This window comes from Notolepis coatsorum (assembly GCF_963971535.1).
Source record: "Notolepis coatsorum genome assembly, chromosome: 4".
NCBI classification, from domain to species: domain Eukaryota; kingdom Metazoa; phylum Chordata; class Actinopteri; order Aulopiformes; family Paralepididae; genus Notolepis; species Notolepis coatsorum.
This window is the reverse complement of record NC_140168.1, coordinates 50,682,648-50,708,359: the sequence shown is the minus strand read 5'-3', so window position 1 is coordinate 50,708,359 and position 25,712 is coordinate 50,682,648. Positions and strand designations below refer to the sequence as shown.

The 25,712-nt window shown below is 46.5% G+C and overlaps 1 protein-coding gene across 1 annotated transcript in view; it reads left to right on the top strand.

Annotated features, from left to right (window-relative positions):
• The first annotated feature begins 4,175 nt into the window (after positions 1–4,175).
• The window catches only part of LOC311226337 (exostosin-1b), a 202,593-nt gene continuing 181,056 nt past the window's right edge, over positions 4,176–25,712 (top strand). Inside the window, exons 1-2 of the mRNA XM_084311759.1 lie at positions 4,176–4,971; positions 5,239–5,682. Coding sequence (XP_084167885.1) covers positions 4,469–4,971; positions 5,239–5,682 — 947 coding nt within the window. The 5' untranslated portion in view covers positions 4,176–4,468. The remainder of the gene's footprint in view (positions 4,972–5,238; positions 5,683–25,712) is intronic.

Here is a 25,712-nt window from a genome sequence, read left to right as displayed (position 1 = left end):
CAAATGGCAGCTGGGAGGATTATGTGGGCTTATGAGGCATGGTGACACTCAGCGAGGGCCACCCCTCTGCTATTAATCTCTCTGTCAAACGGCCCCTCACTGCTGCTGTGTCACTTTGGTTAGTCAGCGGTTGAGGAACTTGAGAAACTTTTATTAACTTAAATACTTTTATTGGCTTACTTTTTTTGTTGTTGTTTTTGTTTTTAAGCAAGCACTTAGTTCAAGTTCAAGTTTCTTTAATAGTTGTCATACAGAAGTACAGAATACTTTTATAAAAAATGCTTCTTACTGTTACGCTCCAGAGACTGTGCTAGGCAAAAATAGATAAGTATGAAATAAAATAGTATAGCATGTAAAATAGAAGTAAAAATAGAGGTCACAGTGTTCAGTATATACATATGTACAATGTTCGATGCAGAATAGAAGTAACTGAGTTACCATACAATATACAATATACTATGCAATGTACTAATATACAATACTATATAGTGCAAAGCAGAAATGGGATGAGGTACAATTTAGGTACAATTTACATGGGTTGTAGTGCAAATCCTTTACCAATAAATATAAAGTGTGTTTAGGTGTTTTAAAGTGTGGAGAGTGGGTGCTGCAGTGTGTTGTTTGTTTAAAGTGAGTGTGTGCGTGTGGATGTGTGTGCTGTGTGCATTTGATGGTTGTTGCATAGTGTTATTGTTCGTTGAGCAGCCTGGTGGCCTGGGGATAGAAGCTTCTTCTGAGTCTTTCTGTGCTTGCCATGAGACTCCGGTATCGCTTGCCTGACCGCAGCAGTTCAAAGAGGCAGTTGTTTGGGTGGCTGGAGTCCTTGATGATTCTCTTAGCCTTACCCCTGCACTGCTTGTTGTAAATGTTCTGGAGGGTGGGAAGCCCCCCTCCAATTGTGCGTTCGGCTGAACGTGTCACTCTCTGTAGTCTGCTTCGGTCTTGTGCAGTGCTATTCCCAAACCAGGAGGTGATATTGCCAGTCAGGATGCTCTCTATTGTACATGAGTAGAAGTTCTTAAGGATCTTCTGACTGACTTGGAACTTCCTTAGGCGCCTGAGGAAGTAGAGGCGTTGTCGTGCCTTCTTCACAACACTGTCAATGTGTGTGGTCCATGTCAAATCCTCGGATATGTGGGCTACGAGGTACTTAAAACTGTTCACTCTCTCAAGCGGTGCCCCGTCGATGCTGAGGGGGCTGTAGTCCCTGACCCCCGACCTCCTAAAGTCCACAATCATCTCCTTTGTTTTGCTGACGTTCAGTGAGAGGCTGTTCTCCTGGCACCATCCCGCCAGGACCATGACCTCTTCCAGGTAGGCCCTCTCGTCGTTTGCAGAGATCAGTCCCACCACTACTGTGTCATCAGCAAATTTGATGATTGTGTTGTTGTTCTGCTGAGCCACACAGTCATGTGTGTACAGGGAGTAGAGGAGGGGACTCAGAACACAGCCCTGGGGGGCCCCTATGTTGAGGGTGATGGATGAGGAGGTGCAGTTGCCTGCTCTCACCACCTGGGGTCTGCCCATCAGGAAGCCTCTTCTTTATAGGCAGCCCAAGAGCCCTTCCGCGTTTCTCTGATTGGCCGCAACGCCCCACGTGACAACGCCGCCGCGCGTCTGCCGCGGAGCTCTGCCGCGGCATTATGCAGCCGTAATCCCCCCCTCTTTCAACATCGACGGTTAGCTCAACTCGCTCACCGCCTTGCTGTGGAACCTGCGGTGCGTTGGTGACAAGTTCGAATCCCTTTTTTAACGTGCATTCTTTCGCCGGTTAAGTTTAGGCATTGTTTCGGAGTTGGTTAAGGTTAGGGTTAAGTTTAGGCATTGTTTCGGAGTTCGTTAAGGTTAGGGTTAAGTTTAGGCATTGTTTCGGAGTTGGTTAAGGTTAGGGTTAAGTTTAGGCATTGTTTCGGAGTTGGTTAAGGTTAGGGTTAAGTTTAGGCATTGTTTCGGAGTTGGTTAAGGTTAGGGTTAAGTTTAGGCATTGTTTCGGAGTTGGTTAAGGTTAGAGTTGGTCGCAGAGCATGGCAATAGAATGCAGCCTATTTCCGCTCTGCCGCTCCGCTCCGCGGCAGACGCGCGGCGGCGTTGTCACGTGGGGCGTCGCGGCCAATCAGAGAAACGCGGAAGGGCTCTTGGGCCGCCTTAAAAGTAGAGGCCATCAGGAAGTCCAAGACCCACTGGCAGAGGTCATAGTTCAAGCAAAACAAAACACTACAAAACACTAGTAAGTAATATGATGCATCTGTCACCATGTTCTGTGAATCAATGTTAGGTTTTGTTAGGTTTAACTCCCCTCTAGGCATCTCTAACTTTGTTGACAATGATTTTGTTTGAGCAGTGGGAAGTGAATGGTATTGATTTTGCACTGCAGTGAAACCTGTGTGGCTGACAGCAGAACTAATATCAAACCAGATCCCTTCTAAACAGTCTACTGTGACAGCTGAACTAATATCAAACCAGATCCCTTCTAAACAGTCTACTGTGTGACAGCAGAACTAATATCAAACCAGATCCCTTCAGGGGTCTCAAACTTGCGGCACAACAATTGCGGCCCGCTGGATGATATTTTGCGGCCCACTACTTTACATCAAAGTTTAAAAAAATAAAATAAAAAAATAAATTTTAATTTAATTTTTTTTTATATAATGTTGTGGGACTTGTAGAGCACTTTGTTCAACTTTGTCAGTGCTGTAAAGTTGAAACCTTTTTAAATCTTAGACAAACAAAACACTTTGCTTTCATGAAATATTGTAAGCAGTCATTTGAGGCTTTATAAAAGCAGCACAATGAACACAAATCTGTCAGTGCCGAGTCCGACCTCATCTTAAATAACAAACAGCATTGCTTGTTGTAGTTAACAAAGAGAGGCAGAGTTGATTTTGCAACAAAACAAATTTAAACAAATTTCATATATATATAATATTTGATGCGGCCCAGCCTCACCCAGACTCTACCTCCAGCGGCCCCCAGGTAAATTGAGTTAGAGACCCCTGAACCAGATCCCTTCTAAACAGTCTACTGTGACAGCTGAACTCATATCAAACCAGATACCGTCTAAACAGTCTATTCCAGACCATGCAGTCTATTATGCTCTTTGAACTACCAAAAACATGAACACACTTTAGCCTAGGTAGGTGTGATAATAATACTTAGCCTAAACAAAATAAACAAACAGTCACATACATAGAATACAGACACACAGCGTAACGAAGCTATATGTGAACAAAAGTCTTTCTCTGTCAATAGTTATTATCAGGGGGGGTTGCACACTCTGGCATAGCTCCAAACAAGTTCCCTGCACAACTCTCTTTAGCACCGACTGCTCTCTCTCCTCATGCAGAGGGCGGGCTCTGGTTGTGAATGGGTGCATTTCTTAGTCCCGCCTCTTCCGGTCCCACCGACGGGCCAATGAGAAGAGCCCGTGCGCACCGACGGGGACGTCACGTCAGTTTGCCGTCGTGTCGGGATTGGAATGTTACAGACTAACAATCGGAACAACTGAGCATTCAGTAATTGGACACTAGGATCAAGGAATCCTGCCTTTTTGAACATTTTCCTCTGTATATCGAGAAGAAGTCACATTGTAACCAGCGGATAGTGTTGGAGCTCGTTGAAACCGGGTCCATTCCGCCGATGATCTTATTATATGTTTGCGCGTGTAGTAGTGTGTGGGTCTAAAGAAGGGAGATTATAAATAAGAAGAGAAATGCAGGGATTCGCGAGGTTACAGTTGTACCGCTGAGCCGCTCCTGCGCCGCTACGATGCTTCGTCTCTCTCCGTTCTTCTTCTTTCATGGAACCGTGGAGGAGGAGCAGTGATCCACCGGGGAGCAGGTCCAGTTCACCCCGAGACATCTGGCTCTGAGCGCGGCCACCAGGCACCGCACCGACCCGGTCAACGTGTTCACCGCTGAACATCGATCTGAACCGCGGGACACCGTCTTCCACTCTGCGAGACACCGGGACCCCTGCCGCTGTCTTCTCTACAAGAGGGGGGGGAGTTTGCAGACAGTCGTCGGACACAGTTTTCCATGTGAATCGCCCCGCAGACAGCAGCCCGGATGAGGCGGGGGAGAAGCGGCGAAGAGAGGGGGTCCGGGGGGCAGCACTGATCTCGGTGCTCCATGAGCCGCTGTAGGTACTAACTGTGCCATGGTCCAACTCTATAGAAGAGGGAGAGAGTGACAACATCAACAACAACACATCATCATCATCATCAAATCGCCCACATGCTCTGGTGGATCAATCGCTGGATTTTGGAACGGCATACGAGGCAGACGGAGGAGGAGGAGGGGGGAGACGCCGCGGCGAGTTCGGGATCCGTGTCGTCGTCGGCCGCCGCCGGAGGAGGAGGATGGAGGGGTGCAGCAGCAGGAGGTGGTGACTCCGAGAGCCTGAGCACTACTTCGGGCCACTTCGCATTATTTCCCATTCGTAGGAAAACGTGCCCCCGTTCGTAGGACACATGCAGGCCAAAAAACGCTATTTAATCCTGCTCTCCGCCGGTGCGTGTCTCGTCCTGATCTTCTACCTCGGAGGGGTCCAGCTCCCAGCGGCGGCGAGGAGGGGTCGGCACCATGGAGGATACCGTCCCGAGCAGCCGTGGCCGCACTTCTCGGACCCGTTACAACCCTTCCTGCCCCGGGACCACCAGACCACGGACACCGAGGAGTACAACCTCCACATCTCGCCGCGGCACAAGCGGGACGTCAACGCCGGTGTTTACAAAGGCAAGCGGTGCCGCATGGATTCGTGCTTTGATTTGTCTTCGTGTCAAAAGAAGAACGGCTTCAGGGTCTACGTGTACCCACCGCAGAAGGGGGAGAAGGTGTCCGAAAGTTACCAGAATATTTTATCCGCCATCGAGGGCTCCCGGTTCTACACCTCGGACCCGGACCAGGCGTGTCTGTTCGTCCTGAGTCTGGACACGCTGGACCGGGACCAGCTGTCCCCGCAGTACGTGCACAGGTAACAGTACTGTCTATTTGAATATCGTATATGTCACTCACAAATGTAACAGTACTAAATACCTGTATGTCCCTATGCCATAAATGCCATGTTGTGTATGTCATAAATGTCACTATGAATTGAAAATGGGGGACCCTGATGTAAACAAGACTAAAGTCTTTCTCTGGTCTGCGTCCCCTTAACAATTGTGTGTATTGAGCCGTATTGTGTATTGTACCCATTCTGCAATCTGTTAAATAACGTTTTAATTCATTCATTCACGCACAGCCTGAAGACCAAGGTGCAGAACCTGCCCCTGTGGAACGACGGCCGGAACCACCTGATCTTCAACCTGTACAGCGGGACGTGGCCGGACTACACGGAAGACCTGGGCTTCGACATCGGCCAGGCCATGTTGGCCAAGGCCAGCATCAGCACGGAGAACTTCAGGCCCCACTTCGACGTGTCCATCCCGCTGTTCTCCAAGGAGCACCCGCGGACCGGCGGGGAGAGGGGCTACCTCAAGTACAACTCCATCCCGCCGTTCAGGAAGTACATGCTGGTGTTCAAGGGGAAGCGCTACCTGACGGGCATCGGCTCGGACACACGGAACGCCCTGTATCACGTCCATAACGCCGAGGACGTGGTGCTGCTCACCACCTGCAAGCACGGCAAGGACTGGCACAAGCACAAGGACGCGCGCTGCGAGAGGGACAACGCGGAGTATGACAAGTGAGTTGGATGATTGGTGGTTTGTGGTGTTTTTATTAAATATGAACTGCTCTGGGGGACTTGTGTGCTCATATGATGAATTGAAAATGGGGGACCCTGATCATGTAAACAAGACAAACGTCTTTCTCTGGTCTGCATCCAATTGTGTGTATTGAGCCGTACTGTATTGTACCCATTCTGCAATCTGTTAAATAAAGTTTTCAATCATGAATGAACTTTATTTAACAGATTGCAGAATGGGTACAATACAGTACGGCTCAATACACACTTGTTAAGGGGATGCAGACCAGAGAAAGACGTTTGTCTTGTTTACATCAGGGTCCCCCATTTTCAATTCATAGTGACATTTATGACATACACACACAACATACATGACATTTATGGCATAGGGACATACATGACATACAGGTATTTAGTACTGTTACATTTGTGACATATACGCTATGCAAATATACAGTACTGTTACCCATAGATCCTGACAGAGTATGATGGGGAGGGGACTGTACATTAGGAGGGGGTTACAGTTTGCAGTGCCCTGACGCAATGGTCTTTAATCCACAAAGATGCCTGTGTGTGTGTTGTCTGTTTGTGTGTATTTGCGTGCACGCTTGCATACGCACGCTTACCCGCGTGTGTGTGTCTACCACCACAAGCACACACTTGAAGTCATGTTATTATGGCCCCTCTCCTCTCAAACCAAATGACAGCGTTTCTCAGGGATCCCAAATGGGTTCTGATCCTCTCTCACCGGCGTCCCCGCCCCTTTAACCTCGGCTCTCTTTCAAGCGTGAACGAGAGGCTCTCCGGCCAGTCTATTACCTCTCCGGGTTGTGGCGTAAATCACCCGGACACCCCCCCCTCCCTCCCCTCTTCCAGGAATTCAGCCCACTCAACGGGAATACCGCAGCCAAAACCAGGATACGCACAGACATGTTTGATTTGCTCTCTCTCTATACATAGTGCAAATTAAGCGAAAGTCAACCTGCGAGACGGCGGGCCCGGTGTTACCATGACCTTGTAATTACTAAACACCCGCATTCTCACGTCACGTACACTACAAATTAACAACCAGACAATGCACATAGCTTTTAGATTAATTATGAAGCTGTTTAGTGGAAACATACACTTCATGATTGGATAATTATCACCTTCGTTGTTTTCATTTGCACGGATTTCCCCCCTAAGGGACAGTTGATTACCTTTCCATTTGGGGGTCTCTGCTTTGTCAGGATGGTAATGAATGATCCCTGTGTGAGTCAACAGCTCTGCTCAAAGGTTAGGTATTTTTAATATAGAGGGAAGCGTTGACAGTTGACATAGTTGGATCATGAGTGCACTGGCAAGTTCACTTCCCCTGTGAGTGACACTAGTTTGATTTGCCCATTGTCTACTTATCGAAAGTCAAGGTAAACTAGGCCATGTGATAACTCCGACCGAGAGAGAAAGTAACATGCACACATGCTGTTACAAAGAGTAAGAGCTTTCAGAAAGGAGAGTGAATGAAACACACACACATGTCTGTCCAGTCAGTCAATATGAAGTTATCTTCTTTGAACTTGAAGTGAACTCAGCCCTCTGACTTTGCAGAACAATCTCTTAACAAAACTCCACAAGTATACACCTGTCTTGTCCATTTTGTCATCTTTCTTTCTCTCTCTGTCCCCCTCTCTCTTGGTTGCTCTCTCTCTCTGGGTGCCTTTTGGCTCTCTGTCACCTGGGGAGATGTCATCCATTATCAGGCATTCCAGTCATCCCTGGACAGCCCACCTCTGCTCTGCTCTGGGCTGGGTTTCCCAAAGGCAACTGAACGTTTTCCTGCACACAGAATTCCGGATACTAGCGCATACAGTATTCCGGATATATTCTGGTTTAAAGGCGTGTGTTTATGTGCATTTTTGTGATCCCCAGCATTCCCGTAAACACGATTAACCAGAATACTGTGAGGATTACCAATGGAACGGAACGTGCATACTGCATAGACTGCAAAACCCATAAGTAAACGGCGCCATTACCCATGTATCTTATTCTCATAACCAGGAAAGAGAGGAATATGATGTTTACATGTGCCTGCCAATACAAAAAAACGTAATCCTCCAATATCTAGAATATGATGGGATGTTATGTTGGTGTGCATGTAAAGGCATCATCTCAGTAGTTCTACAAGCCAACAAGCCTTTAGGAAACTAGACAAAAACAATTTTAATCGATACCTCTCAACCTGTCGAGACATATCGTCGGGACCCGGTTTGATTTCTCTGACACAGTTGACCGAGCCCTCCTGACGTCACCAGCTCAGCGGGATCCAGTACAGCCGTATTCAAGCTCAATCAATCAAACGGCACATCTGCTACAAAGGTTGTCCATCCGGGGTGCTTCATATATTTAATTTTTTACTTCTGCTGTTTTCAGACTTCTTCCTCAGGGGAGCTAGTTTTGTCTCGCCACCCAAAAGGGCTTTTACAGGCTATACTCTTTCGATGATCCTAACACAAAGTCTGACACATTGTACTCCTTTTTACACCCTGCTTCACTCTGTGCTGCTTTTTACACCCTGGCATTGCACAGACTGAGAAGACCGTGGCAACATCATACGCTGCTAATCAACTTTGAGAGCAATTTCCCTAGTATAATTTAGGCACCCATTTTAACGTTATTGAATCCTTGAATTACAGCTTGATCTGATTTTAAATCCCCTTTGGGTCCATAATATACCCAGGACTTTCAAAAGCACTGATGTGGCCGTCTCTGTTTTAAGAGAGGCGGGGGGGGGGGTGTCCTGAAGCCAGCCAGCCAGCCGCGTAGCCAGTGTTAGTGTTGCATTTCCACAGGCAGAAAGGAGAGAAGAGAAGAGGTGCCTTGCAGGGACGTGGTGGCTCGGAGTGAGGAATGCAACACACGTGTTGGAGCAGCTGTTAGGGGTCGGGTAGGGAACATTGCCAAGGCAGGCAGACTGACTGCACAGCACACACATACCTGGCTACTTTTTCGCTGTGCATTGACACAGCGGCACATACTATCGTCTCAAAGCCGGCTAGACGGGAGAGGGTGTATGCGGATGTAGTCAGTCGAAGTTCCCACGTTTTAACACCGGTCAATACCAGGGTAAAATAAGGTGATGTGTCCCAAGAAGAATTTCTCCTAATGCTAAAATCAAATACCAAAAGTTTAACATGTCAGAATTCATATTCTCTGTATCAACTTAATGCACTTGGGCCCCCTTGGGAGCATAGGATGTCCACCATTGACCTCCGCCTCACGCTGTTCTGTGCAGTGGCTTAACTTTAGGTCTCCATCTTGTCCAACTCACAGGAGTAGAGTTGATCTGCTCCTGGTTTGTCTTGTTTTCACAGGTCTACATTTTGGTGTTTTGTTGGGCCACCATATTCTTAAAGCCCCAATCTGTGATTTCTGTGGACCATATCAATGTGGGGTTTATTCACATACATTCTTGAAGAGTTTGATCTGTTGATTGGAAAAGACTCTATTTGGAACTTTCTTAACCCACTATACAGCCATAAAATACAGCGTACAATAAAAAAAAAACTCCTATTTACCCGTTGTCTAGTGTTAATCTTTGTATCAAGAGCTCGGTCGGGCAACCAGAGAATGAAAACATGTATCCATTCTTATTTTGGTGTTGTTTATTCATTTGGATCACAGACGAGATGTAGCGGAGGCAGTTGTTAATTGTAATTTACTTTTTTCATGGCCATATAGTAGAACAGACTCAACATTGGAGATGGTGAGGTGTATTTGAGTGTTTTAGGAGCGCTGAGCTGGGATGAGACTGAGAGAGCCATGCTGCTGGGAGTGTTCTAAAGGCATGGCTAGCTTGGCTGATGAGCAGATCCACGTCCTGGTCCGTCCCTCCATGTGTGTTCATGTTGCTTCTATATATGTTGCTCTTCCTCGATTGGATGGGGTGGGTGTTGGTCCTTGGTCTTTCCCACGTTGACCATGAGGCGTAGTTGTTTGCTGGTGTAGTCTGTTTGTTTTCAGTTGCATTTGTGTGTGTGTGTGTTTCTAAGACCAGTGCCAGGTCGTCTGCTAAATCAAGTTATCCTATTTGAGTGAATGGGGCCCACTGTGCCCAAGTCTTTTGACCATCTACAGTCTTTGTCATGGTCCAGTCAACGGCTACAAGGAACAGCAGAGGGGACAGTCCTCTGGTTTAGTTGTGCAGGGTGTCTTGAATGTGGCCTGGCCTGTGAATTCATCATACATTCATTTAGTCCGGTTGTTGATGTCGGAGCTCTCTAACGGGTCATTTCCCAATCATTCCCAAACTAACGATCCAGGTTCAGTAAAAGGAATGGATGGGATTGCTGCTCCGTATCGGTTGATACTTAAAGTTTAGGACTCAGGATCGGTATCGGCAGTGAGGAACTGGTGGTATCGATGCGTCCTTTAATGCTGACTTCATTGTTGCTCCATCCATCGCCAAGAGCAATTATCTAGAAAATCCTGCACTATTAAATAATGCAGTACAGATACAGGGTGGGTGGACTTCAATCGCTAACCCAGCATGCACGCACACACACGCACGCACACACACACTGCCATCCACAGGGCGGCACCGTGGTGAAATGTCAACAACTTCCAAGCTCATCTCTCCTTGTTGCCACTTGCCCTTTGACCTCCTAGCTGCCATTAAAAGGAATGCAGAAGAAAAGATTGAAAGCCTGTTTAGCCTTTCTACACATATATACAGACACACACACATACACACACACATACACAAACCTAAACATGACCAGCGACATACATTAACACACACACACACACACACATTGACATATTGACATAGAAAATAGACACACTCATGCACGCACACACAGGCTTCCTCTCCGAGTCTCCACACATCCATTCAATTGATTTTCTGAGCAATCGCTTCCAATTGGAGTCACTCTCTCCCTTCCATCCATGGTCAAGTGTTGATGAAAGGGCCCATTCATTGATACATTATCCAATGAGCCTACAGGCCTGCTGACAGTGCCTTTGGGCGAGAGGGACAGTGAGAGGCTATTAGGTGGCTTTGCTTGCACAAGGCTCTCAAGTGTTTTTGTGGTTCCTCCTGGTCATGTCATGATTAAAACACTGTCCACGTCAGCAGGGGCCGCTTTGCATTTTCTCCTCCCAGGATCATTTATTCTTTTTTCCACATCATAGAGTTAGACGTATTTCCGTTCTCTTTTTTTTTAATGGAAATTTCCAATTTCCTGCTTTTCTACTCCCCATTTCCTGTTCTTCTTAAATAATCTTAAGAAGGGGATGAGTCACACAACAGCCCCCAACATTCTGACAGAAGTTTCAGCCGGAGGAGATGATGCTACTTACTTGCTTACTTTGTCAGTTTTCTGGCATTTCTCTTACGACACAGACTCATCCTCTGCTTAGGATTCTAGTTTTTCTTGTGTCACCTCGTTCACATCCTTGATAATACCACCATTAAGCGCGGTGCCTCCATCATCCGAGTAGGCCGGGGGGTCAGTACTGCTGGACTACTGTGAATTCCGTGGGCTTCAGCCTTATATTCCACTGATTTATAAAATTCGTATCACTTTATCACATAGAAAGGATCGGTATAAGTGCAACTGGTTGTTACACAAGCAAGACCCATCTCGCTGACTTTGAAGTCCTCAATTATGTCTCTGTTGAGTGTCTGTATATTCCTGTTATATGTCCTCTTTTGTCTGGCCTTCTCCCCCAGTAGACGGAACGATCATCACCCCTCCATTTAATACTTAACCTGCTCCGTCGGCTCATATTGACTTTGTTACTTCAGCTACTTCACTGGTGGACGCCGCTCAAGGTCACCCAGGGGACTCGGAGAGAGAGATGGGGAGAGAGATAGAGGGGAGAAACAGAGCCAGGGGGAGAGAGATGAAGTGACTTGAGTATGTGTGTGTGTAGCATGTGACTGTTTAGGTAAGGTGTGGAGGAGCTAGTAGTAGGAGGTGTGGAGGAGCTAGGAGGTGTGGAGGAGCTAGTAGTAGGAGGTGTGGAGGAGCTAGTAGTAGGAGGTGTGGAGGAGCTAGGAGGTGTGGAGGAGCTAGTAGTAGGAGGTGTGGAGGAGCTAGTAGTAGGAGGTGTGGGAGGAGCTAGTAGTAGGAGGTGTGGAGGAGCTAGTAGTAGGAGGTGTGGAGGAGCTAGTAGTAGGAGGTGTGGGAGGAGCTAGTAGTAGGAGGTGTGGGAGGAGCTAGTAGTAGGAGGTGTGGAGGAGCTAGTAGTAGGAGGTGTGGGAGGAGCTAGTAGTAGGAGGTGTGGAGGAGCTAGTAGTAGGAGGTGTGGAGGAGCTAGTAGTAGGAGGTGTGGGAGGAGCTAGTAGTAGGAGGTGTGGGAGGAGCTAGTAGTAGGAGGTGTGGGAGGAGCTAGTAGTAGGAGGTGTGGGAGGAGCTAGTAGTAGGAGGTGTGGAGGAGCTAGTAGTAGGAGGTGTGGGAGGAGCTAGTAGTAGGAGGTGTGGGAGGAGCTAGTAGTAGGAGGTGTGGAGGAGCTAGTAGTAGGAGGTGTGGAGGAGCTAGTAGTAGGAGGTGTGGGAGGAGCTAGTAGTAGGAGGTGTGGGAGGAGCTAGTAGTAGGAGGTGTGGGAGGAGCTAGTAGTAGGAGGTGTGGAGGAGCTAGTAGTAGGAGGTGTGGGAGGAGCTAGTAGTAGGAGGTGTGGGAGGAGCTAGTAGTAGGAGGTGTGGAGGAGCTAGTAGTAGGAGGTGTGGAGGAGCTAGTAGTAGGAGGTGTGGGAGGAGCTAGTAGTAGGAGGTGTGGAGGAGCTAGTAGTAGGAGGTGTGGAGGAGCTAGTAGTAGGAGGTGTGGAGGAGCTAGTAGTAGGAGGTGTGGGAGGAGCTAGTAGTAGGAGGTGTGGAGGAGCTAGTAGTAGGAGGTGTGGAGGAGGTGGGTAGGAGCTAGGAGGTGGGTAGGAGGTGTGGTGGAGGTACTAGGACTAGAGCGGTATTGGCCGATATTCAGTATACATATGAGATTAGGGAATTCCGATAATACTTAGCAGTCACCGATTGCGAAAACCGATCGATGATGCGGAAAACATGATGAGCTGCCAATTCTCAGCGGAGTTGGTGTCATTGTCGCATGTTAACTAACGTAAAACATGTCGGCGGTGTGGAACTATTACAAAGTGTCTGAGACGGATGCAACAAATTGAAATGCCATCTGCAACGTATGCCGGGATAAAATGCCTTGTGGGGGAAGCAATGTAAAAAGTTTCAACACAACAAACTCGAAGTCCCAGAGGAGCATGGAGAGTTCGTTAAGCTTACCGTGGAGAGTACAAAGAAAAAGGCAGAGAAATAACCAAAACGGACGCTAGCGCAAACCCACTTGAGAGAGCACCTGTGCGTAAAACCGTGATAGTCAGAAGGCTAAGGTGATCACAAGAAAAGTTATGGAATTCATATAGGGCTGAACGACCAGCCGTTAAGTGTAGTCGAGACGAGTATTCTCTCAGCTCCGCTACACTCTCCCAGCCGGTTGCGGAAAGAGACAACTAGCATTCTGTGATGAAGACCCGCCCTACTCTGCCTCTGATTTGCAGACTGTGGGTGGGGCAATGTGATTGGACCAAAGCAGAATAGACAGACACACAGACAGTGGAGCGGACATGCACAGACGCTGCTTGTAGTGGACATAGCGGAGAATTTGGACTTGTTGCGTGTTGGCGCTGTCAAGTTCAACAAAATACAGGATACTTTATAATGAAATGCTTGTTTCTTATGAGCCCCTGAGAGTGTGCTCCATACAGTAGAGAGAAAGTAAGTAAAAAAATTAAGAAGTAAAAAGTAGGTAAAGTCAATATACAATATACAATACAGAGTAAAATGAGTACCAGTGAGGTAGAATGCAGAGGTACAAAGGTATGAATGTGGTGCAAATCTCTTTAATAATAGATAAATATAAAGTGTCTAAAGTGAATAAAGTGAGTGGTAAGGCGAGTGTTTGTATAAAGTGAGTGTGTACATGTGGATGTGTGTGCACTGCACTGCATGTAGATGATGGGTTGTTACATAGTGTCATTGTCATTGAGCATCCTGAGGGCCCAGGAGTTCAAAACTTTTAATCCCTATTGATTGATTGATTGAAAACGTTATTAACAGATTGCAGAATGGGTACAGTACAGCTCAATACACACTTGTTAAGGGGATGCAGACCAGAGAAAGACTTTCGTCTTGTTTACATCAGGGTCCCCCATTTTCAATTCATAATGGGTTGAAATGAATGAATACAAATCTGATCCAATCAGATGGGGATTACAAGTTTTGAACTCCTGGCCTGGGGATAGAAGCTCCTTCTGAGTCTCTCTGTACTGGCCACGAGGCTCCGGTAGCGCTTGCCTGATCGCAGCAGTTCAAAGAGGAAGTTGTTTGGGTGACTAGAGTCTTTGATTATTCTCTTAGCCGTGGCCCTGCAATGCTTGTTATAAATGTCTCATAGATGATCGGTATTGGTGGCAAAAAACGTGATCGGGGCATCCCTAGCTAGGAGGTATGGAGGAGCTAGGGGGTAGGAGATGTGGAGGAGCTAGGGGGTATGGAGGAGCTAGGGGGTAGGACTCGGAGATGTGGAGGAGCTAGGAGGTATGGAGGAGCTAGGTGGTATGGAGGAGCTAGGGGGTAGGAGATGTGGAGGAGCTAGGAGGTATGGAGGAGCTAGGTGGTATGGAGGAGCTAGGGGGTAGGAGATGTGGAGGAGCTAGGAGGTATGGAGGAGCTAGGTGGTATGGAGGAGCTAGGGGGTAGGACTCGGAGATGTGGAGGAGCTAGGAGGTATGGAGGAGCTAGGTGGTATGGAGGAGCTAGGGGGTAGGAGATGTGGAGGAGCTAGGAGGTATGGAGGAGCTAGGTGGTATGGAGGAGCTAGGGGCTAGGTGGTATGGAGGAGCTAGGGGGTAGGAGATGTGGAGGAGCTAGGAGGTATGGAGGAGCTAGGTGGTGTGGAGGAGCTAGGGGGTAGGAGATGTGGAGGAGCTAGGTGGTATGGAGGGGCTAGGAGGTATGGAGGAGCTAGGGGCTAGGAGGTATGGAGGAGCTAGGGGGTAGGAGATGTGGAGGAGCTAGGTGGTATGGAGGAGCTAGGGGGTAGGAGATGTGGAGGAGCTAGGGGGTATGGAGGGGCTAGGAGGTATGGAGGAGCTAGGGGGTAGGGGATGTGGAGGAGCTAGGTGGTATGGAGGAGCTAGGGGGTAGGAGATGTGGAGGAGCTAGGAGGTATGGAGGAGCTAGGGGGTAGGAGATGTGGAGGAGCTAGGGGGTATGGAGGGGCTAGGAGGTATGGAGGAGCTAGGGGGTAGGGGATGTGGAGGAGCTAGGGGATGTGGAGGAGCTAGGGGGTAGAGGCTATAGAGAGAAATGGCGTTTGTGTGCTTTTCCCCCATTAGTAGCCGATGGCAGCAGCAGCACCTCTGCGATGCAGCAGTTTTCATTTTCACAAATGTGTCATCAGCAGGAATTTTCCCACTCGAGAAAATCCTCTTGAAAGCGCGAGATGATGGGAGAGAGAGAGGAAAGATGCTAGCCTCTCTCTATCTCTCTCCCCCCTCTCTCTCTTCCCCTCTATCTTTCTCTCCCTTCTTCTCTTTTTTTCTCTTTTTCTCTCTCCCTCTCTCTCTTCCCCTTTCCCTCCCTCCCTCTCTCTTTCTCTCCTTTCCTCTTTTTCTTTCTCTCTTTCTCTACCCCCCCTCTCTCTCTCTCTTTGTGCTCCATCAGCCTGATATGGAGACATTGATGTGATTTGGTTAGAGATGGCTCCCCGCCACATTTTCCATTTTCCCTCCTTTACAACGACACAGCAGTTGACATTTTGTTGACACAGTGCCCAGCGACGGAGTGAGTGAGCGGCAGAGCAAAGCAAGAGAAACCCTTCCTCCTCCTCACCTTATCGCCATGAAACAGTAGCTATATTAGGATTAGCAACATGAATGCCACACACGCACCTGAATGTCAGTGCGGTATTATGGCCGACTACTCCATACAGGAGAGCTGGGGAGTTTTGCTGTGCGCTATGACACACACGTTTTTGTCACCTTGTTGTGGGGGGTGGCACTCCCTGGGTTACCGCTGTTTGTTTTTCTTGCGTCAGATAAATAAATCATGAATATTTCATGATAGCCTGTTCTCACATTGATAAAGTGTTGGCTTGTGATGGTAGAATAATGCTAATTATGTTGAGTATAATTAGCTGGAATGCAGTGGGGCTTAATTAGAAGATTGATATTGGTGTATGTGTGAATGATTTTAAGCCTCGCCCTCTACATCAGGGGTGCCCAACCGATTTTGAACCAAGATCTACTTTTTAATTTACCACCTAGCCGAGAGCTACCAGCCAAAATTGTATATTGTAAGCCGTCATTTGAGGCTTTATAAAAGCAGCATAATGAACACAAATCTGTCAGTGCAGAGTCCGACCTCATCTTAAATAACAAACAGCATTGCTTGTTGTAGTTAACAAGGAGAGGCAGAGTTGATTTTGCAAAAAAGAAAAGAAAATCGAGATCTACTTGAAATCAGCCTGCGATCTACCTGTCGATCGCGATCGACTGGTTGGGCACCACTGCTCTACATGGTGTGTTGTTGTATATCCATCAGTCAGTCTCTCCAACGCACTTCCCTGGAATCTCCCCTCCTCTCTTTCTTGTTTTAATCGCCTTGTAAGTGAAGTTGTTTTCTATATTCTTGGAACAAAGTGAGTCAGTATGTCACCGCTATGTGAGACCGCTCAGCATGCCTTAATTAGTTGTAATAATTGTAATTGCTGGAATAACTTTTTTTTTTTCTCCTGTATGTTCTCCAATAACTCATCCATATAGTGGATCTTTTTGTCCATTTTGGCTCATGGGTGGTACAGGCCACGCGTAACCTGGACACAGGAAATGGCCTATAGGGGGCACAATAATTAGCATTCCAAGTCAAAGTACTTTTTCTGCCATTTAGAAGAAAATAATTTAACACCATTTTTTATTAAAGAAAATCCTCTGAACCGTAATTTCGAATAGCACGAAAGTCCCAGGGCAAGTCCCAGGGGGAATGCCTGAACATAGTTTGAGAAAAGCTAAGAGATTGGTCAAAAGATTGGTAAACTTATATCAATTATAAAAATAACATAACGTTGACTTTTCTGGAAAATCATGACAGTAATAAATCCACTTGAGATTTGTCAGGACAACCAGGAACATGATGGCGAACATGTTTACCCAGTGCTGTGGTGATTTCTTGATACGTGAAGAAAATATTATATAATAAGCAAACCATAGAGCCCTATAATAAATAATAAGTACTAAGCACTGAAAGTTTAAGGCCCAGCCTGGTGCCAGTTTGTCCTAGAGAAGTGAAACTATCACTTTTAGGATCTGTTTTGTTCATTTCTTGTCATTCAGTGGAACTCGGCCCAATGCTGTCATGCAACTATACAGTATCTGTCATTATGTCTCTTCCGTAATCTTCCAGGTTTTTACCGTTATGGGGAAACCAAGGAGTATATAAAAGACACACAGTTCTTACTTTTATACGTTTCCTTGTGGAAAACCAGGGGAGCATTATGGAATTTCAGAATGATGCTTGCCAGGCCTGGATGCTACACGTCCAAAAGGTTATGGAGCTGTTTGTAGATGTAATTACTTTTGAAAGAATAAAAACTGAAATAACAAGAGTCCCAACTGTGAGGATTTGGATCATTCAGATCAGTTATAATAAGTAACAGCAAATGTAACATTTAAGCAAGACACTGTTACCAATACTGTCTGGTAAATTAACAGACTGATAACTAGGGCCGGGGGGAAAACATCAATGTTTAATCATTTATTTTGAATGGAATCGATTCTAAACTCTTTCTCTGCCACACTGGGAACCGAACGGGATATGACTATGTGCTGCCATGCATTAAACCAATGGAGTCGCTCACCTTGTTTGCAGGGCTATAACTATTTAAATATTATAGCTATATATGCAACAATACTACCATACTACCAATACCATTTGACATCGAGTATCTATCGTTCAAGATGTGAAAAGGGAATATTTTTTCCATCCATCCATTCTCGTTTTATACCGTGGTAAATATAAGTATAGTTTTAGAGTGGTCTAGGGTAATTCCTGTGAGGCTAGTAATAGGCCGCGACGCATATTATACTTAATCTAGGCCTGCCACGATAACACATTTTGCTGGGCGATTAATTGCCCCCGAAAATATCGCGATAAGCGATATTATTGCGACCGGTTAGAGAATATTTTTTGGATAAATTTCTTTTCCAAAAGTTCTCAATTTTCTTTAAAAAATTCACTAATATAATGATAATAGCATAATAATGCAAGGAAACCGTTTCAAAGTGCAATACACTTTTATTTAACATTGGAAGACATTTTAAATATCCTAAATAAAAAAATGCTCAGTTTGATTGTTTATTATAAAACAAACTGAAACTGGAAACAAGGCCCCTCTGTCTGGCTTTTTGTGTCATCCTTTTAACATGTACATGTATTATTAATGTACCTTGCGCCGCGGTACCATGTACAAAATGTTAATAAAGTGTGAGGAAAAAACTGGAAACGTAATAAATAAAAAGGCAGTGAAACAATAATCAAATAAACACCAACATATATACTATCTCTATTGGAATGGAGACTTCAGCACAAGATAAACTAGGGGTGGGCAAAAATAATACAGATCGATCGATCACATGATGTACTCAAGTACTCGTGGAGGAAACGCTGTACAAAATAAACGTATTTTCCGGTGTTTTAGACTTTTATTTTGAAGCCCACCGCTCCGTATTTTCCGGTGTTTTAGACTTTAATTTTGAAGCCCACCGACCGGAGCGGAAGTATTGTTGTTATTATCCTAGCAGCCAACTTGTCTCGTCCGGTTCTGTGTTTTTGAGCTAATGATAAAACAAATGTTGAGATTGTTGGTGAACGACTAACTTTAGGTTAGTTTTAACGTTAGCTACTAACGTTAGATGCAGCTACTACAGGCAATCAACGATGAGGAGGAAGCGTCAAAGCCGTATATAATAGAATAGCCGTGGTGCGTAGGCACGAGAGCGCAACTCGATTACCTGTTATAATAAATTAATTCATGTTTAACTTGTCCCCATGTCCAGTCCTTTGACCACCCGTTCATTGTAAACAATGATGCATGTAATTGTATTAACGTTATTCTGTGTTGTAGCTATGCTATACGTTGTATTTCGTTTGTTAGCTATTTAGCTAATGTTGTTAGCATTGAATGAGCATCAACGAACGCTAGATCTTTAATCTTTATTTAGCAGTCCAGTTTCTCCGGGCAGTAGCGAGTAACTACTTGGGTCTAAAAATAGCTAACGTTACACTACAAATAACGCTACTTGGTTAAAAGGAGCAACACTATTGAGAAATGTAGTTAAGCTATGTGGCGTTGCCCCACGGAGCTCCCGTGCTGTGCTCTGTAGTAAGGCCAGCGGCCCCCCACACGGAGAGTGACTGACAACAGGTACTGGTTCCGCCTCATTAAAACAAACGCGCAAATAGCAATTAATCGCGCCCGTCAAAATCATTGCATTCATTTTAATTATCGCACCGATTAATCGATTTATTGCTTATCGCGGCAGGCCTAACTTAATCCATTGGCATTTCGTCCCTATACACGCTACAATTAAAAATTCAAATGCATATGATCACTATATTATGTTCCATCATGCATGCATGACATTTACATTTAGTCATTTAGCTGACGCTTTTATCCAAAGCGACTTACAAGTTCTGTACGACAAGACCGCAAGAAGGGTACAACTCTATCAGCTGAAAAGGGGGGGGGGGGCGGTCATTTCTGATTAATTGATTGTCAATAACAGCATTCGTTAGTACAACAGCGCTGATCAGGGCGATGGCTATGAAAACAATGGACAACCAAGCTGAAATTTACGTTAAATTGCTCTTACCTGTGGCCGATGAGACTCCAAAAAGAATATTCCAATTATTTGATTGCCATCTGGTAGATCATATGTACATTTGGCCCACGCCATAACCCCCCACAACGATTGGTGGACTAACGCGTATTAAATCGTTGTTGGCGGCCATTGAGTTAAAAATGCCAAGATCTAACTTTTAATCTATGCCTTTCTTCAGCGGAAGTGTGACGATCTTCACTAAACATTATTTCTTGCACGCCTCGAGTCCCGCAGATGTCTCTAGTTTGCATCAGTGGATCTCTAATTTGAACATATTGCTGACATACAAACGTTTTCAAAGTGACAATAATAACATCCTAAAAGCACCCACGTTTGTTTCCTGTTGCACAGTTTGCTAATGCAATAACTGACGGGAAAATACATTCTGTTCCCTCTAGCAACATAACTGCAGTGAAAGCATCTATTCTATACCATCATGGGAATTGCCCTGCCTGTGTATAATGGACATCATGGATTATGGCTCAGTGTTCACCTCAGCTCTATGTTATTTATGTTGGTGTGTGTGGGGTTTAGGTCTTTTCACATGTATGTTTGTATACAAATGTGTCTGTGTGTATAAGTTGGTGTGTGTGTGTCTCCATGTGTGCATGTGTTTCCCTATTGTCTACAGTGTGTGTGTGTGTTTGTAGGGGTGGGGTCATGACCCCACTGTCTGTCCCTGGCTGAGTGACGAAGGCAAGGACCTGTTCACTGACCCACATTCACCCTGAGATTAACAAGGGCGAGGGGGAGAGAGCGCGAGGGAGAGAGAGAAAGAGAAAGCGAAGGAGAGAGAGAGGTAGATGGAGAGCGGGGAAGACGGAGAGGTAGATAGAATGGTAGATGGAGAGAGATTGAGGGAGTGAGAAAGAGAAGGCAGATGGAGAGAGAGCGAGAGAGGTAGACAGATGGAGAGAGAGAGAGGTAGATGGAAAGAGACACACACACACACACACAGCTAGCTAGCTGCTGGCCAGCTGACCGGCTTGCTGCTGCTGGTGCTGAGAGATTGATTAACAGGGAGACTTGTTTTTCCCCCAAAATGAAAATCAATGACAACATTAACCAGTGATGGAAGTGGGCCAGCCCTGGGGTCTGTCTCCTCCATTAGGAGGCTGCTTCTCCAGGGGCAGAGCAGAGCGCAGCAGGAACAGTAATTGAAAGTGTGTGGAATAACAAGTAGGGGTGCGCTATTCGGGAAGGCTCATGATTCGATTTCGATTCTTGGGATCACGATTAAATTCATAATCGATTCTCGATTCAATATGTGCATAGATTTTATTCTGTTGTTTTGAGTTACCTTTCCCGTTTGACTGCGGTAGGCCTAAAAGAAAATAAATCGCACTGAAATCAAATGCAAACCTTTTACCCGAAGTAAACCTTGAGTAATGTTTATTATTTTCCACTTTAGTCACTCAATATGAAACATAAATGCAACCGTTTAGAAACGGAAACATGTTACTGGCAATCTTCTGCAATAACAAAGCAAGGCAAAAAGAGAACTTTTTTCTAAATCGATTTTCAACGGAGTGGGGAGGGGGGGGGTGAAGGAGTGGGGGCGACGGCTCAGCCTTTGAAGGTCCTGAGCACAGCACGGAAAGAGAGAGGGAGAGGGGGGCTATGCGGCTGGGCTCTCACTGATTGGGTTCTTGTGAAGTCAATTGGGCGAGACAGGTATCTTGACTGGCTGATGTAAAATAACAAATGATGATCGGGAGAGAGACGTGGGATTGGTTGATTAGATTCAGGGCGGGGTTGTGTGATGGGAAAAAGTGGTTTGTATCCACCAATCGAAACAAGCTTGTGAGTTCCGACATCCGTCTCGTTTAGGAAGCGAGTGAGAAAAGAGGAGAAAAGAAAAAATGCACTTGCTCGCTCGTCTTCCCTCCCTCTGCATGGCAGGGGGCAAGCTGAGGCAGGGGGCCTGAGCTGCTTCCAGCGCACATTCCAACTCCCTCCCACATATTTGCCCTTTTCCTATTTAATTCCCAGCCCGTCCCGTCCACATCTTGCTGTTAGCAGTTAGCCGATGCTACCGTAGGGTTAGCCCGCCACTAATGTTACAGCGGAGCAGTGGAGTCACGTTTCGGGGCTGAAAACCAATAATGTGTTTTGTTTGTAGGGTTCAACTTCTCTGTCTCTCTCACGGCATCTGTTGACCGTAATTTGCGTGGAATTAGATTGAGCCGGCTTTAACAATTCCCGCAGCGGCCAACCCCCCCCCCCCCCCCCCCCCCCCGGCTGGTGGGGGTCAGTAGCGGTGTGTAAATGATATGCTACACCAGGCCTCTTGCTTCTAATCTAATGTTGTGTTTTCGCTCCCATAGAGCCCCCACTGGTTCGCCTCTCTCTAACTAGTGCAGTTGGCACACAGGCTGTAACTCTGAGTGAATTAGGCTGCGGTTGCGCGCTTGTTATCTCGTTCCCACTCTGACTCGGAGCTTCAGTGCTGTGTGTGTGTGTGTGTGTGTGTGTGTGTGTGGCGGTGGTCCTAGGGAGGGATTTGTCCCTCTTCCTGAATGACTCTGCGGCCCCGCTGCTCTGAAGCACCTGACCAGAGCCATCTCATCAATGAGAGGCAGTGGGCAGAAACTATGGCCTAGATCTGCTCTGGCCGGCAGGCCGGATAGAGACACACACACACAGACACACACACACACACACACGCACACGCACGCACACTTACTAACAGATAAAAGAAACAAAGCAAGAGAGAGACAGAGGGAGAGAGAGAGACAGACTGAGAGAGAGAAACAAACAAACACACATAACGCACAAAACACAAAAGTACTGATTAAAACATAATGGCTACCAGCAACATAAACTGGCCTCCATTGGCTCCTGGTGTCCCTCAGAGCAGCAACACAGAGGGGGTTCGTGGTTGTCTGGTTTTACAGCCCTCTCAGTGGCCGCGGCAGGGTTTTATGATCCCACAGCAAACACCTCCTGACGGCACTTCAATGAGACAGGCAGATTGTTGACGTCAGCGAGCACGCCTTCACTTTTCACCGCCGCCAGAGGCAAAACAAACACTTAACCCCCCATCCACTCTCATTCATATTCAAATAGTAATTGGTGAAGGAGAGAGAGAATCTGAGGAAAATGGTGTGTGTGAGAGGGGAGTGGGTGAGAGGAGGGAGGGTGGGGGGTGTCTTTTGAAGAGGGCAATAGCTTAAAAAAGCATTATGTCACTAAAGAATGTGCGTATGCTTGAATGTTTAGGGGGCCAGGGACCAGAGCTGAGAAAGGGGGTTTTGTTGGGAGTCTGAGCTGGTTTGCTGGTGTGCCTGGTGGCTGGCCGGCTGGCTGCTGGCAGGGCCCTTGTCCCCCTCTGGCTCGTGGTGCTTTATGGCCTGGTTTTGACTTCCCCTCCCTGGGTGTAAAGGCTGGGGCAGCCCCCGGGCGCTCCGGAGGGGCCCTATTGTACTGAAGTTTGCTCTCGTTCTTGCGGGGATGCCTGTGCCCTATTGACACCACAGCACCCCCAATATGATCCCCTCCTCCCAACCACACACACACACGCACACACACACACACACACACACACACACACACACACACACACACACACACACACACACACACACACACACACACACACATGCCTATCCATGGATACTGCTGTGATCTAACCCCCCCCCCTCATGTCAACCCTCCCTCTTTCTGCTCCCCTACTCACCCCCTAACCTCCTCAGCCCTCTACCCCCCCCCCCCCCCCCCCCCACACACACACACAAACTCCTCCTCTCCCTTGCTCTTCATCCTCACAGTCCTACTGCTGCTGTCTCTCATGTCTCTTCTGTCCTCGTCTCTTTTGAACCCTCACTGGACGTCGGCTGGCAACAATGGCCGCCGGGGCCAGACCCCTGATTTGGCGGATTCCATGACACTTCACGGATCACTGGCTGAGCCAACGCTGAGGGGGAGAGGGAGGAGGAGAGGGAGGGGGTTAGGTTAGAAAGGAAAGACGGCATCTGGTCTTGCTGAGGACGCTACTCACTATCACTAAAGCCTCTATCTCCCTTTTTAAAACCAAATAATCAGAGCAGCCGATCTAACCTCAGTTAATGTCTCGATGACACCAACAGTTGGATGGCACACAATTTCCTTCATTTGAACTAGCATCATTAATCAGAATCTAGGATACCTGTCAGTCGAGCTGTATGCCAAACATTCTTTTCGATTGATCCTTGACAAACAGGTCAACTTTGTAGTGAAATCGTGTTTTTAACATCTTAAGAATGATCTCAAAGATCAGGACCGTTCTCTTTCTCTTAGGGGGCTTTCTCACTCACCATTCGGGGTCAAATCAGAGCCCGATCGCACCTAAAAAGGGTGTGTCCGTCCTAGTGAGAACGCTCCCCCCCCCCCGTCCCCGGGGACGCTGATTTGCTCCAAACCTGGACCGCTGAAATAGGTGGTCTCGGGTGCGCGCCAGTGGGAGCGGGGGGCGTGGTGTGCGAGCTTGTACCAAAACACGGGAGAGGCTTCTGTATAGGGATGGGTACCGAATTCGGTTCTTTTGAGGTACCGAACCGAAACACGTCGGTACTACCGAGTATCTATTCAAGTGAGATACCGAGAGATTTTTTTATTTATTTTTTTACCTTTTCATGTCAACGTTCACACGCACAATATATGCTTACCTAGGATTTGACTTGATTCAACAACAAAGCAGTTGGAGCAATGGCAAGCCGAAAACGGTCGAAATTGTAGTTATTTGAAGTTAGGATTTTTTTTTCGCGACTGAGGTAGGTAAATAATTTTTTTTAGACTAAAGTACCGAAAAAAGGTACCGTTGGGTACCAGTATCGATTCACAGGTACCGGTACCGTATCGGTTCAAATGTGAAAGGTACCCATCCCTACTTCTGTATCAACTTGCTGACACACGTCATTACTGTAATGCTTTCATGCTTGCTTGTTATTTTGGGCAGATAAAAACATACAGCAACAACTGGACAATACCCACAAACTATATTTATGGGCAATTTGGCGAGTTCAGAGAACTTCAGACCTCAAACAAGCATGTTGAGCCTCACGGCTCAGTGGATGAAAACATGAAGCCACATTACAAGCACAAGACTGCCTAGCCCCTTCTGTGACTGCGATGTGCAAGCCAGGGGCTTTTGAATACACAGTCACTCGCAGCTCCATAGTAGCCAGGCTAATTTGGACCACCAAACACTGCTTAAAAGCTCGGGGTGGGTGCATTATTGAGACAGCGCCAATACCAGGATCTGGCCGGTATTGCACTTTCGGAGTCCCGATATGCCGTTTCCAGCCAAAATACAGCTCCGTGACATTGAGTAGGATATTAAAATGGAATGAAAGCAAAACCGAGTTTACAATGTGTATATATACGTGGTTGGCCGCGAATCGGTTAATGAACATAAGCACCACTGCCACCTCATGTTTGTCCTGTTGACAAATTAAACCAAAATGACAAAGACTAAAACTAGACATTTTCTGTATATTTATTTATTTATTTATTTATTTATTTATTTGTTTATTTATTTTTGTTTGTTTTGTAAGCACACAATACACTTTCATTTAGTTTAGATTTGTTTTCTTTAGTCTAGTTTAGATTTTTATTTCAGGTAACTAAAATGTTTTTTCGCACTTCGTTTTAGATTGTAGTTATAGGGTTAGTTAACTATAGTAACCTTATTTTATCATGTTTTCTGTAAAGCACTTTGGAACAAACTGGTTTGTATTTTAAAGTGCTATATAAATAAGGTTGACTTGACTAAGTGTGTGTGGGTGGATGAACCGGAGAGGGAAAAATACATTTTGGTTTCTTATCGTGGCAGAGTTTTGCTGTTGTTGTTGTTGCTTCTCCTTTCTTCTTCCTGGGCAGTTTGTTTGGCAGCGGTGTTCTCTTCTGTTTATTCATGAGACCATGAGACCTCCTTTTCAGATAAGGAGGAGGAGGATGAGGGGGGTGGAGGGGAGAGGAGGAGGATGAGAGGAGGGGGAGAGGAGGAGAGGAGGAGAGGAGCCTGGAGGAGAGAGGGAAGTGCACTCTTGTTTGAAGTGGGGAATGTTGGATAAAGTGCTGCTGTGGTTGGTGGTGATGTTGGAACTCTTCTTACCCTTTTGTCTTT